The sequence below is a fragment of the Mandrillus leucophaeus genome, unplaced genomic scaffold, assembly GCF_000951045.1.
Source record: "Mandrillus leucophaeus isolate KB7577 unplaced genomic scaffold, Mleu.le_1.0 Scaffold676, whole genome shotgun sequence".
NCBI lineage: Eukaryota > Metazoa > Chordata > Mammalia > Primates > Cercopithecidae > Mandrillus > Mandrillus leucophaeus.
In genome coordinates this window covers 1,391,951-1,410,492 of record NW_012107319.1, presented here as the reverse complement: position 1 = coordinate 1,410,492, position 18,542 = coordinate 1,391,951, and the positions used below count along the sequence as shown (strand labels likewise).

General features: G+C 37.7%; 1 protein-coding gene and 1 pseudogene across 2 annotated transcripts in view; one reads left to right on the top strand and one right to left on the bottom strand.

The window, feature by feature from the left end:
* BEND6 (BEN domain containing 6) overlaps window positions 1–18,542 on the bottom strand; it is a 75,278-nt gene that overhangs the window by 35,444 nt on the left and 21,292 nt on the right. For both annotated transcript variants that reach the window (XM_012002059.1, XM_012002060.1), the window contains 2 exons: window positions 11,003–11,222; window positions 350–527 (listed from right to left, as the gene is read on the bottom strand). In XM_012002059.1, coding sequence (XP_011857449.1) covers window positions 350–527; window positions 11,003–11,122 — 298 coding nt within the window. In that variant the 5' untranslated portion in view covers window positions 11,123–11,222. The remainder of the gene's footprint in view (window positions 1–349; window positions 528–11,002; window positions 11,223–18,542) is intronic.
* LOC105555242 lies at window positions 17,193–17,676 on the top strand (annotated as a pseudogene).

The following is an 18,542-nucleotide window of genomic DNA, read 5'->3' as shown; positions in this document are numbered from 1 at the left end:
GGGCACCTTAACATGTTTGCTCTGTCTTAACAATGTTTTCTCTCTAGGGCTTAGCAGTGTGAGTGGCGTATATTAAATGCTCAATAAATGTCTCTTAAACACTATTAAATGAATACAATATTTAGTGTTTTGTAGGAGAATCTAAAATTTTTTGAGCCATAAGCTAGATCTTTCAATAGAGTGCTTCTGTGTTTAAATTATATAATCAGTGATTTTTTTCTAAAACTGTGAGTTTTGAGTTCCCAGAGGTATGGATTTTCTTTTTTATTCTTGACAGCTAATTTGCAATACTTTCCAATGATGATATACTTTCCCTTTTATCTAAAATGTCAATTTTTTCAACGTTTACCTTGAAGCATGACCAAAGACTGTCGAAGTCGGCCGTTCTCTTTCCGGGTGTTTGTTAGTTTTTCTTTCAGGCTTTTTATTTTGGCGCACAATTCTTCCTTTGACAATTCTGCTAAAGGCTCCTCATCCTCACTGGAGCTTTCACCAGGCAGAAAGGCATTTCCCGAATATGGGTCTCTCTAAAATAGAAGGCAGGCACAATAAAAGAAGCCTCATAGCATCTTTAGTGATTTATCCCAGGTTAACCACTGCATGTTGTTGGGACTACAAATTTCTTGTTCTCACAGGCACTTCCTGCTGCGGATCTAGCTGAAGCTTTGTCCTCCAGCAGGCAGAGGAACTCAAAATAAGGGCAGAACAAAGTTTCATGTACATATGCCTCTTGAGAAACAGAAACCAGGATTCTGAATTTCTGCCTAACTTCAGTGAAAAATACAAAGTAGATAATTTAGCAAAACAGAATAAAATCAATAAGACCACCATTCAAATCTGCTCTTCTCTGATATACAGCCCGGATTTGAGCAGAATGCCTCACCATCTAAACCTTATTTCTTTCACCTGTGAATACACACAGACGAATGATTTAATAAATAGAAAAGCTTAACAAGATGGCAGGGTGTACCAGAGTTAGTGCTTCTACTTGCCAGCTACAAACAATTCCTAACACAGTGTTCAAAAGGTTACTATTTATTAGGACAGGAGGTACCTGTGGAGGGGTGTAGGGTAGTAGCTGACAGGGGACATGAGGGAATCTTTGGGGTGTTGGTGATGTTTTATTTTTTATATGGATGTGTTTATCGTGTGATAATCAAGCTATACAGTTTTTATACATGTACTCTTCTGTATATATGTTACACTTCCCTAAAACGTTTCTTTAAAATCTCCAGAAAGTGGCTGGGCATGGTGACTCACATCTGTAATCTCAGCACTTTGGGAGGCCAGGAAGGGTGGATCGCTTGAGCCCAGGGGGTCAAGATCAGCCTGGGCAACGTGGTGAAACCCCGTCTCTACAAAAAATATAAAAATTAGCCAGGCATGGTGGCATGCGTCTGTTGTCCAGCTATTCTGGAGATCACCGGATTAAAGGGAGGCTGAGGCTGCAGTGAGCTGAGATGGTGCCACTGCACTCCACCCTGGGTGACAGAGGGAGACCCTGTCTCAAAAACAAAGTGAAAATTAAAAAAAAAAATCCAACAACTCCAGAAAGTAAATTTTTATAGATTCTCTTGACAGTTTTCAATCCCTAGAGCCTAAATATTCTGCATTTATGTTTAAACCCTGAGAGCAGATGTCATTGACACACAACAAAAGATTTGCAAGATCTTTATGAAGGAAGTAAAAAAAAATACTTGACTGAAAGCTACCAAAGATAATCTTCTAAATTAATGTAGAGAGACATCATGTTCAGAGATAAGAAGTCTTAATTAATTTATTTTTAAATGTGTGCAATTCATTCAATTATCAATTTATTGTGTAACCATGATTGTGGCTCATTATTTACAAGTAATATTGTTTTCATTAGATTGCAACACTATTGGTGAAAATGATAAAAATTATTTGTTGATTGTCCACCAGGCATTTAGTGGTGTTGTAGGTACTTTACCTGTACCTTCATATGAAATACCCACTTTACAATGAAGAGAATAGATTTAGAAAAACTGTCATTTATTAAAGGTCACGCATCTAGTAAATGTTGGAACTTGCAAGAGATCTTAAGATTGTCTGACTCCTGTAGAATCCTTAATTTTTTTAAAAAACTGATTATCCCAAAATTGAGCCATGGAATTAATATGATTTAAATAAAAATCTAAAAAGACATTTGGTAACCTAATAAATTGGTTCTGAAATTTATATGGAAGAACAAAAGGCCAAGAATATCTAAAGCAATGCTAAAGAACTATACGAAGCAGGGTGTTTCTTCAGAAATACAAAGGTTTATTAAAAATCTAGAAAACTGTAGGGTGCTGGTTCAGGGATAGACAACATGACCAAGAAATAGAAGACAGTGGCCCGAGGCTGGGCATGGTGGCTCATGCCTGTAATCCCAACACTTTGGGAGGCTGAGGCAGGCAGATCTCTTGAGCCCAGAAGTTCAAGACCAGCCTGGGGCACGTGGCAAAACCCTGTTTCTACAAAAAACACAAAAATTATCCAGGCATGGTGGCGCACACCTGTAGTCCTGGTTACTTGGGAGTCTGAAATGGGAGGATTGCTTGAGCTTGGTAGGTTGAGGCTGTGGTGAGCCATGATCACATCACAGCCTGGAAGATAGAGCGAGACCCTGTCTAAAAAAAAAAAAAAAAAGAGAGTGGCCCAAAATAGATGCATGCAGATGAAGAACTTTGACATGATAGAGATGGCATGGCAGCTTACTGCAGAAATGGGATCTGTTCAACAAATAAAGCTTGAAAAAATTGGTTAACCGTTTGGAAAAAAAAACGTAAAGGAAATGGATCTGTTATCACACACGCGCACACACACAACTTCATATGGATAAAGAATTTAAACATCAAAAACAAAAGTTTAAGTTGTGAGAAAATATAAGTGCAGGTATTTTGAACTTGGGGCAGGAAAGAATTTCTTAGGCATAAAATAATTGATCATAATAAAAAAGGTTAATAAATTCAGCTAAATTAAAATTAAGAACTTTTCTTCATTGAGGCACATTAAAGAAAGTGAAAAGACACATCGCAACTGGTGAATATTTGCAATACTGTTAGGTGACAAATCAGTAAGGAAAAAGAAGCCAGCAATTAAATAGAAAAATAGGCAAATGGCATGAACAAATATTTTACAGAACAGAAAACCCATAGGGCTTATAAATATACAAAGGGATGCTCAACTTCGTTAACAACCAGGGAAGAGAAGATCAAAATGACAATGAGATATGATTTGGGGCAAAAATATGAATGAGCTTGACAAAAGCATGGAGTAGACATAGATCAATGGAATTTCCTCATATTGCTGGTGGAAATGTAAATTGGCAGAACTACTCTGGAAAACATTTAACATTATCTTGCAAATTTTAACATTCACCTACCCTCTGATCTTGCAATTGATTTCTAGGTCTATACATAAGAGAAATTTTCAATATTTGTAGTCCAAGACTTTCCATAATACTGTTGTTCATAATGGCGAAAACCCTGAAAACAGCCCAAATTCCCATCGATAGGACAATGGGTAAATGCGTTAGTTACAAGTTTGGATATTATACAGCATTGATAGTGAATAAATTACAGACAAAATGAATGAATTTTGGTAAAATGTTGAGTGAGAAATGCGAGTTCCAGAAGTAAACATAATATGGTATACTTTTTGCAAAGTTTAAGAACAGATAAAACTAATGATACATTATCTAGGTAAATATATGTCATATATGATATATAATCTATAATATATAATATATTTATATAGAAATGTATAATGAGACTACATTATAGTTGTGTATATATCTTTTTATAAAACTATTATTGTTATTATTTATTTATTTACTTTTTGAGATGGAATCTCACTCTGTCTCCCAGGATGGAGTGCAGAGGCGCGATCGTGGCGCACTGCAACCTGCACCTCCTGGGTTCAAGTGATTCTACTGTCTCAGCCTCCTGAATAGCTGGGATTTCAGGCACGTGCCACCATGCCCAGCTAATTTTTTTGGTACACTTAGTAGAGACAAGGTTCTGCCATATTGCCCAGGCTGGTTTCAAACTCCTGACCTTAAGTGATCTGCCCACCTCGGCCTCCCAAAGTGCTGGGATTACAGGCATAATAAGCCACCATGCCCGGCCTATAAAACTATTAAAACACAAGTAAATTAAACAAAATTGAATATGATTACTTCTAGAATGAGGCAGGCAGGGAATGGGGTAGGTTAGGAGTCTATAGGAAGTTATAAGGTATAGTAATGTTTTAGGTCTTGGGATGGGCAGCAGCTTTATTGGAGCTCATTGTATTTTTAAAGTAAAAAAATAAAAGTTGATATGAGGCAATATGTAGAGAACATCTGTCATATTGCATTGCACATAGTAAACATTCAATAATCATTTTAATCATGTTAGTATACAACATAAGTTCCCTTCTTTGTAATTCGTCTCCTTTATCCACTTCCCTTCATATTTCCCATTCACAACCTTCTGATTGAGACTATCCTATAAGGTCAATTTTGGGGCGTATTGGGGGAGAGCGGATTCAGTGGGGAAAAAAGTATTCACGGCCGGGTGCGGTGGCTCATGCCTGTAATCCCACCACTTTGGGAGACTGAGGCTGGCGGATCATGAGGTCAGGAAATCGAGACCATCCTGGCTAACACGGTGAAACCCTGTCTCAACTAAAAATACAAGAATTTAGCTGGGCATGATGGCATGCGCCTGTAGTCCCAGCTACCCAGGAGGCTGAGGCAAGAGAATCTCTTGAACCCAGGAGGCGGAGGTTGCAATGAGCCGAGATCGCACCACTGCACTCCAGTCTGGGCAACAGAACAAGACTCTGTCTTAGAAACAAACAAACAAACAAACAAACAAAAAATGGAAAAAAAGCATTCACATTTACCTTTTAGTTTAAAAAATAGTTTTAAAGGTCAATAGCAAGACAATTATTTGAAAACATATGCTTTTAAGTTGTAACATTCAAGCTGTGTTGAGATAAAAGGATTTTTTCAAACTACCAAACTGGCCTTTATATATATATATACACACACACACACACACACGTATATATATATACACACACACACACACACATATATGTATATATATCCACATCTGGAAAATTGGAATACAGAGTGGAATTTATAAGGATACAAACCTAGAAGTTTGTTGTATAAAATTTTAAAAAATTAACCTGAGAGTAGAAGAGGTAAAGGTATAACATAAAGAAAGCCTCTACTGCCCAGGAAAAGAAAAGACATTGTGGTGCATGGAGGAGGAGCCTGGGGAATAAGAACTTGATTAGCATGAAATCTGATTTAAATGTCTTTGCTTTTCCTGCCCCTGCGCTTTAGGGGGAAAAGAGATGAATCTCAGCGGTGGGAGTATATGGTAGAGACATACAGATAAATGGGGGCAATCCCAGAACAGCAGGCTGGATCCTTGCTTAGTGCATTCTTAAGTTCCCTGAAGAGTCTGCATGTTCAGCATCAGGGTAACATGGTGTCTCTCTGAGCCATAGATAGGAAATGGCCAAATTGGTGTCCAGACAAATGGGCCAGAGACAACATCCAGATTTCCCAGAGCTCATGCAAAACAGCTGGAGAATCCAAATGGTGCTTGTGTTCTAGTTAGGGGATAGGTAAGTTCTGGAGGAACTAATGAAATATAATCAGATGGCCGGGCATGGTGGCTTATGCCTGTAATCCCAGTACTTTGGGAGGTGGAGGTGGGCAGATCACTTGAGGTCAGGAGTTTAAGACCAGCCTGGCCAACATAGTGAAACCTCGTCTCTACTAAAAATACAAAAAAAATTAGCCAGGAGTGGTGGCTTATGCCTGTAATCCCAGTTACTTGGGAGGCTGAGGTATGAGAATCATTTGAACCCAGGAGGTGGAGGTTGCAGTGAGCAGAGACTGTGCCACTGCACTCCAGCCTGGGCAATGGAGCGAGACTCCATCTCAAAAGAAAAGAAAAGAAAAGAAAAGAAAAGAAACACAAACAGCTTCATATCTAGACAGAGAGGCCACAAGTTGCCAGAACATTATAGAAGATGGCAGTGCGTGTCAGGATGGCAAAATTCAGCGGCAGCTACCAATAGAATCCCCAATGGACCTGTAAGGATTGGCTCAACAGTAACACCAAGGGACACCCTGAAACAAGGCAGGAAAGTTAAAACCTCAGTAAAAGATCAGATATCTTTTCCCAGAGGCTGAGTGTAAGACTTCGAAAAACTTGGTTCACTGCCCAAGAAAAGAAGTAAAAAGTGGAGGAGGGGAAGAATTTAGAATTCATTGAGGCTTAAATCCTGAAGTGACTTAAATAATATTAGCTCAAAAAGACTGTTTTACACTAGAAAATGAATAAACAAGTTTAAGCTTTTTATTGTCTTATCAATCAAGAATGGAGAATTGAAAGCCAGATGAGATTGGCTATAGAAAATACAATTACATTTTTATATGATTTATAGCATTTACATTCAACCTTTATTTTATTTATTTATTTATTTATTATTTTCTGGAAACAGGTCTTACTCTTTTGCTTGGGCTGGAGTGCAGTGACACAATTTTAGCTTACTGCAGCCTCAAACTCCTAGGCTCAAGCAGTCCTCCCGCCTCAGCCTCCCAAGTAGCTGGGATTATAGGTGCCAGCCACTATACCTGGTCCCAACCTTTATTTTATAAATGTACCAATATATGTATAAGTTTGTATATGTCATTGTTATATATGTGTTTGTAATACATACATGTGTAATACACCTTATAGTGATGAAAATTACTAATATCATAAGTAGGCAAATAGCTAATGTACTCATATTAAATGTATAAATCCTAAAGAAAAAATTATGTATTGATTAAATAGAAATAAGAAAATTTTAAAAACTGAAGATGACCTATTGAGACCATAATTCTATTATTAGTAATTAGAATCTATGTTCTTGTTAGCAAGTTTTAGCAAGTTGCTACAAGAGGGAAAGGACATCAGGCAAAAGTAATCCATTTGTAAGCATCAATGGAAGGAAATAAAGTTAACAGACACATATTAGATTGGGAGAATATATTTGTAATATCTCAAATCATAAGAGACTAATTTCTACAATAGATAAGGTATTTATACAAATCAATAAGAATTGACAGAACAGGAAATCTATCAGAATAAACCAAGAAAACGAACAGAAAACAAAAACCTAATAGAAAAATGGACAGTGCAGAGACTGCTAGCTATCTCCAGGTGTCTGTTCTACCATTCTTCTATAGTACCATAAAGGTTTTAGCTGGGCTCATAGTTGTCAGCTAAAGGCTTCATTTCCCTGACTCCCACACAGCTCAGTGTGACTATGACTAAGTTCGCTCCAATAGGATATGAGCAGGAGTGTTTTGGACCACTGACTTGTTCATAACCTTAAAAGAACAAGCATGCCTTCTTCTGCCTGTATTCTCCTTCTTCTGTTGGCAGAGGGGAAGGCATGATGGGAGGGTGAGGGGAGGGTAGACCCAGAGATAGAGACTGTGTGTTGATGAAGGTAGATCAACAAAGTAAGAGGGACCCTCATCATGTGAAGCTGCCGTAGCACCCCTAAACTGCTCTTACTATTAGGTAAGAGGGAAATAAACTTCATCCTGTATAAGCCACTATTATGTTATTTGGGTCTATTTTACAGCCTTTGCAACATATACCAGAACTAGTCCAAAATTTAATACCCAGAAGTAGGAATACCTAAAACCTGAAATATATTTGAATTACTGAGAGGTCAGGTGGTAGACAAAAAGCTCGCAGGCATGGCATGCTGGATAGCCATTGATTCTTGTTAGATCTTGGGGCGTATTTGGACAACAGTCACCTGGAATACCTTTGAAGGCAGACCACCAGCTTATTGAGCCTGGAAAAAGAATGCTGGTATGTATCAGCTACTCCTTGTCAGTGCTGGTCAGTGTGCAAGCGGACGTGGAAGGCTCTCTGAGTGCAGCATGCAATTTAAATTAAGTGAGAGTCCAGTGATATTCAATCTTCAAGTTTTGAAAAAGCCAATTACTTTTATATCTAAATAGCAGGAGGTAAGACTGTATCCTTAAGGCTTTCTCAAGAGCTTTTCTTTGTGTTCTTGCCAGATAATGGGATCCAGCCCAGTGGTAAGCTTCACATGCAGGGTGTTACCTTCAAGCTTTTTGTTTTGTATGGTGTTTAGATAACTGTCATGAATTGGAGAGAAAAGAGGCTGAATACAGATGCCATAATTGAAGAGAACAGTTTTCAGGCTTACAGTCTATGATCAAATAAAATCTCTGGCTATAGCGAATTTCAGTGGAACAAAAAAGAAATAAGTGGTTTAGAAAGCTATTAAGTTTTTGCAAAAGAAGCCACAATACCGGCCTGCAAGAGCATGTGACTGTTTTTACCTCTCAAGCAATCCTTGAGTTCCCCCAAACCTGCATCAGCAGATTAAAACAATGAGATATTATTTTCAGCCATCAATTTGGCAAAAACTAGAAAATTGAATATTAACACTAATGGTTGTAGGGAAGTACAAATATAGGAACCTCTTAAACACTGATGCTGGGCACGTACACTGATGTGAACATTCTCGAAAAGTAATTTTATAATATCCAGTCAAATGAACTAGAAATAAACATATAACTTATAAGGTATAAATCACCCTCCTATGTATTTATCCCAGATAAATTGTCACACAGTTTTGTTTTTTTTTCTTTTTTCTTTTCTTTTCTTTTTTTTGAGACAAGGTCTGGCTCTGTCACCCAGCCCGAAGTGCAGTGATGGGAACACAGCTCACTGCAGCCTCAAACTCCTAGACTCAAGCGATCCTCCCACCTCAGCCTCCTAAGTAGTTGGGACTGTAGGTGTCAGCAATTGCACCCGATTAATTTAAAACATTTTTTGGTACAGCCAGGGTCTCTCTGTGTTGCCCAGGCTGGTCACAAACTCCTGGGCTCAAGTGATCCTCCTGCCTCAGTCTTCCAAAGTGCTGGGATTATAGGCATGAGCCACTGCATCCGGCCTCACAAAGTTTCTTAAAAGGACACGTGTAAGGATATTTACTTTGTCATTGTTTGTGGTAGCAAGATGCTGGAAGCAATCTAGGTATTCATCACTGAGGAAAGAATAAATAAAATACGGTGCTCTGCAGCAGCTAGAAGCAATGGATCAGATGTATGCATAGCAATATAGATAGGTATTAAAAACAGTGCTAATTGTGTGGAAACAAGCAAAGTGTCCATCAATGAATGAATGGATAAAGAAACTGTAGAATTAATATATTTAGAAACAGAATATCATTGAGCCCTAAAAAAGAACAAGATCTTGCTATTTGCCACAATGTAGATGAGCCTGGAGGATGTTATGTTAGGTGAAGTAAACCAGACACAGAAAGAAAATTATTGCATGATCTCACTTATATATGGAATCTAAAAAACGCTTTCAAATATACAGAGATAGAGAGCAAAACAGTCATTACCAGGGCAGATGGGGCTTAGAGGAGAGAAAATGAGGAGATGTAAGTCAGAGGATACGAAGTAGCAGATACATAGAACAAACAAGTTTAGAGATCTAATGTACCACACAAGGACCATAGGTAATAAAATTGTATTGTGTTTGGGATTCATGCTACGTGTGTAGATTTTATCTGCTCTTGTCACAAAAATTTTAAAAATGGGTAACTGTGAGTGATGGATATGTTAATTTGCTTCACTATAGTAACCTTCTTACTATCTATATATTTCCTATAATGTGATGTTGTATACCTGAAATATGCACGATAAAATTTATTTTTTAAAAAACAGTGCTGATTGAAAATCAGAAACAGATTAAGGTCTATATTTTAATACTACTGTACTACCAAATGATGTACACATAAGGTGGCACAGGGTTGTGTGGTTTGTGTTAAATAATGAGAAAAGGATTGGAAACAACTGATATTTATCATAGGGAATCAGTTAAATAAAAGATGGTGAATACACACAGTGCAATAACATGGAGCTGTAAAAAATACAAAGCTCTCTGTATAATAATTGAAATACCTTCAAAATATATTAAGTAAAAAAGAAAAGTGTAAAACAATATATATGGTTAGTTTTGTGCCAAAGACAGGGATAAGAATGTATATTCACATTTGATTTATTTGAATGAAGAAACACTGGAAAGGCAAACAAGAAAGCAATAAATATAATTACTTTTATTGGGAGGCTGGCGGCAGGAACAGGATAAGTGGGAGACAGGGATGTGAGGGAGACTTTTCACTGTTAACCTCTAAAAAATATTTTAAACCATAAGAATGTAATATTTATTTAAATAAGAATATATGAAATAAAACACTACATTACAGAGGCATACACAAATACATGTATTACAAAAACACACAAATAAAAAGATACAGAAATAAACATATTGATTGGTTGTCCAAAGTATAGGTGGGGAATGGGAGTGGGGAATTCATATTTAAAAGGAACAAATCAATAAATAAAGATAGGAGAGGCGCCCTGACCAAACCAGTGATAAGGACGGGCCACAAACTGGGATCTAAAAAGAAAAGCAAACAGTATGTCTTAAAGATGAGGCATTCCAACTTCTTCAGTATTTGGGGGGAGGAAAAAATATTTTTTGACTTTTTGCTGATCTTTTACTTTCTCAGACTATTAAGGAAAGTTTGAAAAACAGAAGCAGGTAAATTGTTGAGTATATTTCTAACTCAACTGTTCAACATTAAAAAGAGAACATAAAATGATGCAGGGGCTTACACCTGTAATCCCAGCACTTAGAGAGGCCGAGGTGGGAGGATCACTTAAGCCTAGGAATTTGAAAACAGCCTGGGCAACACAGGGAGACCCTCTCTCTACAAAACATTTTTAAAAAGAAGAAGAACATAAGATTATATTTTCTCCATTGAACAAAGAAATGAAAAGAATGAAATAAGAGGGTGAAGCACTAATAAATTATGAAAGAAATCATGAAATTATGATTGAGCTAGATAATAAAGTTGAATCAAGGTAACAAAAACCAACCTGTCCTTTATCCATGTCACTATTTGCATTTTCTGAGTCCATTGTCTCTGTCCTTTTCCTCTTTCCTTTTCTAACAGCTTGTGTATCGGTAATTTCATCTGTCTGCAAGATCTTCTGCATTTTCTCAATTAGTTATCAAAGGTTTTCTGAAATCCTAGGAGTAGGGAATACCCATGAAGATGATGCTATTCTGGACGTAGCTCAAAAGTTAATGCTTTCCCTTAAAAACAAAAACAAAAACATGACACATAACATATTCACAACTGTATGTTTCATAATGGTACTAGCCACTCAGATAAACCACTTTTATTAATGTTTCCTATTCTTTCTTCCACTGATGAATTTCATACACATTTTCATTTGAAGCAAAAGTCTTCCAATTTCATCATCATCACAAAGATTTTCGTATTTTCATGATGTGATATGCAGTGAGGTGTCATTTACAAAATCCAACATTGTAACACTGTTTCATATTTATAAGTTTTTTTCTTGTCAGAGTTATATTATGAGGAGTCTAAAAAACTAGAAACATTACAAAGTTATAATACCAGTATCTCAGAGGACCGACCTTATATCTCTTTAGGAAAAAGACGTTAATAATAGATATCACAAGAACCAAAGACTAAAATATTCCAGGGAAATCAGTAAGAATTTCTTAAAAGGTTTTTTTTTTCCCTAAAAGTTCTTAAGTCTTGAAACGCAAGATTTTCCTTGGTGCAAACTGAAGAATTGTGCCATAAAAAATGGGGGAAAAAATCTCAAGGGCAATAGTACTTTCATAAAGATTTTAAGGAATAATCATTTATCAAAATCTGACAAAGTAGGCTGGGTGTGGCAGCTCACACCTGTAATCCCAGCACTTTGGTAGGCCAAGGTGGGAGGATTGCTTGATCCCAGGAGTTCAAGACCAGCCTGGGAAACATGACAAAACCCTATCACTACAAAAAACACAAAAAAGTTGCTGGGTGTGGTGAATGATGTTAAATGATGAAATTTAACTTTTGCTATTTACAAATGATGCAGCATGTTAGGTCTTAGCATCCTTACTACTTGCGTATATTGGTTTGTTTTCATGAAAAAGTATTTAATTATAAATAATAAAACTTTATAGAAAGGACTGAGCTTAGATATCTTCAAGAAACATGTTTACTGTTGAACAGAAAGTAACATATGCTCCTTACCAAATTACACTAAGTCACTATTTTAGAAAACATAATTCTTTGCCTATTTTAAGTGAAAGTCATTATGATCTACTCTAAGCATAAAATATTTGGATGGTCTTGCCAAAAATGCTTGTTGCAACTCTTCTTTGGAAAGTTACTTTAGCCTGGCTGGGCGCGGTGGCTCACGCCTGTAATCCCAGCACTTTGGGAGGCTGAGGCGGGCGGATCACGAAGTGAGGAGATCGAGACCTTCCTGGCTAACATGGTGAAACCCCATCTCTACTAAAAATACAAAAAATTAGCCGGGCACAGTGGCTGGCGCCTGTAGTCCCAGCTACCTGGGAGGCTGAGGAAGGAGAATGGCGTGAACCCAGGAGGCAGAGCTTGCAGTGAGCCGAGATCGCGCCACTGCACTCCAGCCTGGGCGACAGAGCGAGACTCCGTCTCAAAAACGAAACAAAACAAAAAACAAAAACAAACAAACAAAAAACAAGAAAAAAGTTACTTTAGCCTTTCAAACACTTGAATAGTGCTTGAGATAACACAGGACTGTACTGTCAAATCTGACTCACAAATACCAGACAGCTTACAGCTTGCCTACTATCAATCTTTACTAACAATTTCAAAGATAGAAGCAATCAAGCCACGTGCAGTGGCTCACACCTGTAACCCTAGCACTTTGGGAGTCCCAGGCGGGCAGATTGCCTGAGCTCAGAAATTCAAGACCAACCTAGGCAACATGGTGAAACCCCATCTCTACTAAAATACAAAAAATTAGCAGGACTTGGTGGCTCACGCTTTTAGTTCCAGCTACTCTGGAGGCTGAGGCATGAGAATTGCTTGAACCTGGGAGTCGGAGATTTTAGTGAGCTGAGATCATGCCACTGCACGCCAGCCCAGGAGACAGAGGGAGTCTGTCTCCAAAAAAGAAAAAAACAAAAGAACCCACAAAAGCAAGATAAAAAGCAATCAAGAGGCATAGGCAAAGTAGGAAGAGATCCAGGGAAGCCCTGCTGGCTTCCTAGGGCTCCTTCCTTCTCACATCATGCACTCTGTGGTCCAGAACAATAGGTGAGGCCTCTAAATTAATTTAAAGGGTTACCTCACACAGTGGAGAATGTTTAAGTTGTGATATATCTCCATTTTATATTTCAGAGCTGTGTAGCTTGCGTGATATTCTCTGGGGTTATAAATCCAGATTCTAGGTATGTTTGCAATAAGCAATCCATAACCAAGGATATACTGTTAACAGCATTCCATAGATACAAACTGTCCTCCTAGTAAATACATAAGTCTATTTGTGAGAACAGGGTTGACAAATTTTTTCTGCAAAGGGATAGACAGTAAATATTTTAGGCACTGCAAGCCAATAGGCCAAATGTAGGATATTATACAGGTATTTACATAGCAAGAGAGAAGACAAATTTTCACAAAATTGAAAATCTAATAACTGACTACAACTTTTTGTAAGCCAAGTTTTCTAGTGAAAAGAATGGAATTAACAAAAACCATCTTGTTTAATTGGGGTTCAGAGTTAGTGTTCCCTATCATCAAAATCAGTTGCAAATGCCCATCTGACCTGTAATGAGATTTTACATATCTCCTCTTTGAAAATGTCTTTCACATTGATAGGTACTGGCATATATTGATATTAATCCATGAATTTATAATTTTCTTAATTGAGATAAAATTTACACAACATATAAATTCACTGTTTAATCATTTGAAAGTGTGTACATCCATTTAAAGTGTACAATGATTTTTAGTATGTTTATCATATTGCGTAACCATCACCAAAAAACTCCATACATCCCAAAATGAGCTTACAATTTTAGTGGAGCATATTAATTTCTTAGAAGACTTTCATAGAATTTTATTAGATTCTTCTCTTGATATTTGCCTTTTAGCATGTCGTACTTGAAAACTAATTATTCCCAATTAAAGGTTAGGTGGAAGCACCTCAAATTGCACAATAAAATGGATTTTGAAATATAGAAATTTATCTTGCGGCCAGGCGCGGTGGCTCAAGCCTGTAATCCCAGCACTTTGGGAGGCCGAGATGGGTGGATCACGAGGTCAGGAGATCGAGACCATCCTGGCTAACACAGTGAAACCCCGTCTCTACTAAAAAATACAAAAAACTAGCCGGGCGAGGTGGCGGGCGCCTGTAGTCCCAGCTACTCGGGAGGCTGAGGCAGGAGAATGGCGCAAACCCAGGAGGTAGAGCTTGCAGTGAGCTGAGATCTGGCCACTGCACTCCAGCCTGGGCCACAGCGCAAGACTCTGTCTCAAAAAAAAAAAAAAAAGGAAAAAAGAAATTTATCTTGCATTTACATTGAGATCTGAAAGTCAGTGCTGGGACTGTAATTTGAACTTGAAAATATATCTATTGCAAATATGAGTGGGGATAAAGGTATCACATTTTAACTTTTGACAACAGGGGAAGTATATAAAGCAGTTTGACTTATGCATCATAAATTAGTTGTTGTTAAAATGACTTTACTTCAGTTTAAGTTTTGCTATAAGTACTTGTCTTGTATATAATTTTGTCTTATAATTTCTGAATCAATTCAGTTAAGAAACATTATTAAGTTCACAGCAAAAGCTTATTTCAAAAGCCATTCAGTGCTCCATAGATGTATGGAATAACAGTTTCATTCACAAAAAATTCAGTCTTGGCCCCAGTGCAAATATTTGCAGTAAAACTTTGCCACTGCTAAGCTGTCAAAATGCTGGGTAATAATACGGCAAGTCAGAATACTCAACTTCTATTTGAAGTTCCATGAAAAAATTCATGGAACTGATGATAGCCAAGTCCACAAGAATGAATGTTCACTGTTGACAATGGTTCAATAATATATGATATTTTCAGAAATTGCCGAGGTGATCTTAAAATTTGTATGGAAATTTGTATGGAAGAGATTTAGAATGGCCAAAACAATCTTGAAGAAGAAGGGTAGTCAAATTTATCGAGGCAGAAAGTAGATAAATGATTTCTTAGGGGTGAGGAGTAGGTTGGGGAGAGGAAATTGGTAGAAGGTTTCTTTTAGAGGGAAAAATGTTTTAAAAATGGAATTGTGGCAATGGTTGCAAAATACTGTGGGTATACAAAAATAACCTCCACATTTAATTGTATATTTTATTTTATTTCAGACAGGGTCTTGCTCTCTCACCCAGGCTGAAGTGCAGCGGCATGATCCTAAGTCACTGCAGTCTTGAACTCCTGGGCTCAAGGGATCTTCTTGCCTCAGCCTCCAGAGTAGCTGGGACTACAGCCATGCACCATGACACCTGGCTCATTTTTAGTTTTTTTTTTTTTTTTTTTTTTGTAGAGACAGGGTCTCAATATGTTGCCCAGGCTGGTCTTGAACTCCTGGCCTCAAGTGATCTTCTGCTTTGTCCTTCCAAAGCATTAGGATTACAGGTATGAGCCACCATACTTGGCTGAATTGTACACCTTTGTTTTTGCTTTTGAGATAGGGTCTTGATCTGTCACTCAGGCTGGACTGTAGTGGTGCAATCTTGTCTCACTTCAGCCTTGACCTCCTGGGCTCAAGCGATCCTCCCATTTTGGTTTCCCTAATAGCTGGGACTACAGGTGTGTGCCACTATGCCCAGCTAATTTTTTTATTTTTTGTAGAGATGGGGTCTCACTATATTGTCTAGGCTGATTTCAAACTCCTGGCTTCAAGTGACCTTCCTGCCTTGGCCTTCCAAATGCTTGGATTACAGGCATGATCCATTGTGTCTGGCTGAATCATACACTTTAAATGGGTCAATTGCTTGGTTTGTGAATGTTATTTCAATAAAGCTATTTTTAAAAAATACACATAATGGTTCAAATATTTTCTGCAAAGCACCTGCTAATGACTAATAAAATGAACCATAGGCTTTAAACACTTTACGTTTTCATAAGTTCTGTAAATTTGTCTAATTATTTTTCTGATCTACATATATTTGTAACACATCTTAGTAGATTCCACCTCAGGTTGTACTCAATTAGCGTTTTCTCAGTTTCTTTGAAACTATTTTTGCCCACAGTTTTTTTTCACAAAGGCTATTTATAGAGACTAATTTGTTAGTCCCTCTAAACTCAGCATTTGTTTCTCAAATAAAAAACAACTTAGCAGCAACCTGTTGACTCATTAAGAACCAATAAAAACCGATAGTCACTTGCTTGTTATTTAATTGATTATTGTGCTGCTCTCAATGTCCCCAACCCTTGAGCAACTATCTTTGCTGAAAGGTTAAAAGTTGTAAACTACTGCAGTCAAGTATAATTCAATTATTATAATTTCACTATCTGTAAATGGTTTTCCTTCTTGGTTAACAAATGAGCCATAAGAAATTTATTTTGGTTGCACTAATTTTCATTTTTTAATTTTTGTGAAGAAATTCTGCTGTGATGAAATATGAGATATTCCATTTTAAATTTCCTAATTTTTCTGACTGCTATTTTCCTGTGAGTTGCAAATATTGTGATGAGTGTTTAGTTGGCTAATGTAAACATATATGATTTTCTTTCAGCACAACTATAATGTTATTGTATAATAAAAACAATCTGCCAGTTGCAATGTGCATGCCTGTAATCCCAGCACTTTGGGAAGCTGAGGCAGGCAGATCACTTAAGGCCAGTAATTCAAGGCCAGCCTGGCTAACATGGTGAAACCCCATCTGTACTAAAAACACAAAAATTAGCTGGGTGTGGTGATGTGCACCTGTAATCCCAGCTACTCAGGAGGCTGAGGCAGGAGAATCGCTTGAACCCAGGAGGCAGAGGTTGCAATGAGCCAAGATTGAGACACCACACTCCAGCCTTGGTGACACAGCAAGGCTCTGTCTCAAACAAACAAACCCCACAATCCTTTGCCACCTAATTTTATAACAAAATAATCTACGCTCCACTCTGCCTTAAAAGTACTAATGCTAATTTTATATTTTTTTCTTATTTGGCATGATTGGCATGCACTGATAATAAAAAATAAATTTAAAAATCGTTTCCAGGTAGTGTGTGGGTCTTGAGGCCAAGAATGGCCCTTGCTGTCACCAACATGGAGACTTTGTGTTGTGTCCTGTTCTTAGTGCTTGAATGTCCCTGAATGTCCTAACCTGAAGCTGAAGAAGCCGCCCTGACTGCACATGGTATTGGCCATGACTGTGTATGCTCTGGTGGTGGTGTCTTACTTCCTTACCACTGGAGGATTAATTTATGATGTTATTGTTGAACCTGCAAGTGTTAGCTCTATGACTGATGAACACAGGCATTAGAGGCCAGTAGCTTTCTTGGCCTACAGAGTAAATGGACAATATATTATGGAAGGACTTGCATCCAGCTTCCTGCTTACAATGGGAGGTTTAGGTTTCATAATCCTGGAACAATTGAATGCACCAAATATCCCAAAACTCAACAGATTTCTTCTTCTATTCATTAAATTCATCTGTGTCCTATTGAGTATTTTCATGGCTAGAGTATTCATGAGAAGGAAATTGCTGGGCTATCTGATGGGTTAGACTGCTTTTGAGAAGAAATCAGTGGATACTGGATTTGCTCCTGTCAATGAAGTTTTAAAGGCTGTACCAATCCTCTAATATGAAATGTGGAAAAGAATGAAGAGCAGCAGTAAAAGAAATACCTTGTGAAAAAACAGGAAGTATATTAAAGCTTAGACTAGAATTTCCTCTTGGTATCAAAGAGACAAGTTTATCACAGTATTTTTTTTCCTGCTGACCTATTGATATACCAACAATGTTGAGAAACATTTTCTTCTTAGTTTTCCATTTTCTAAAAGAAAATATACTCCATATCTACAATTATAATATTGAATAAAGTGATTATTTTTTACAACCCCCTTAACATTTTTTGGAGATGACATTTCTGATTTTCAGAAATTAACATAAAATCAGGAAGGAAGATTCCATAGGCTGAGAACTCTGGACAGCTGATCAGCTTTACCTAAGGTGCTTTGCCTTTATTTTTCAATTTGATTTTGTTATTATTTTTTGAGACAGAGTTTCGCTCTTGTTGCCCAGGCTGGAATGCAATGGCTTGATCTCAGCTCACTGCAACCTCCACCTGCCAGGTTCAAGTGATTCTCCCACCTCAGCCTCCCAAGTAGCTGGGATTACAGGTGCCCGCCATCATGCCTGGGTAATTTTTGTATTTTTGTAGAGACGGGGTTTCACCAGGTTGGCCAGGCTGGTCTTGAACTCGTGACCTCAGGTGATCTGCCTGCCTTGGCCTCCCAAAGTGCTGGGATTATAGGTGTGAGCCACTGTGCCTGGCCTGCTTTGTCTTTAAATAGAGTATGTGATGGTAGATTACTTGAGATATGTATATAAACTGTTTCCTGAACAATAAGATATATGAGAGGAGCAGA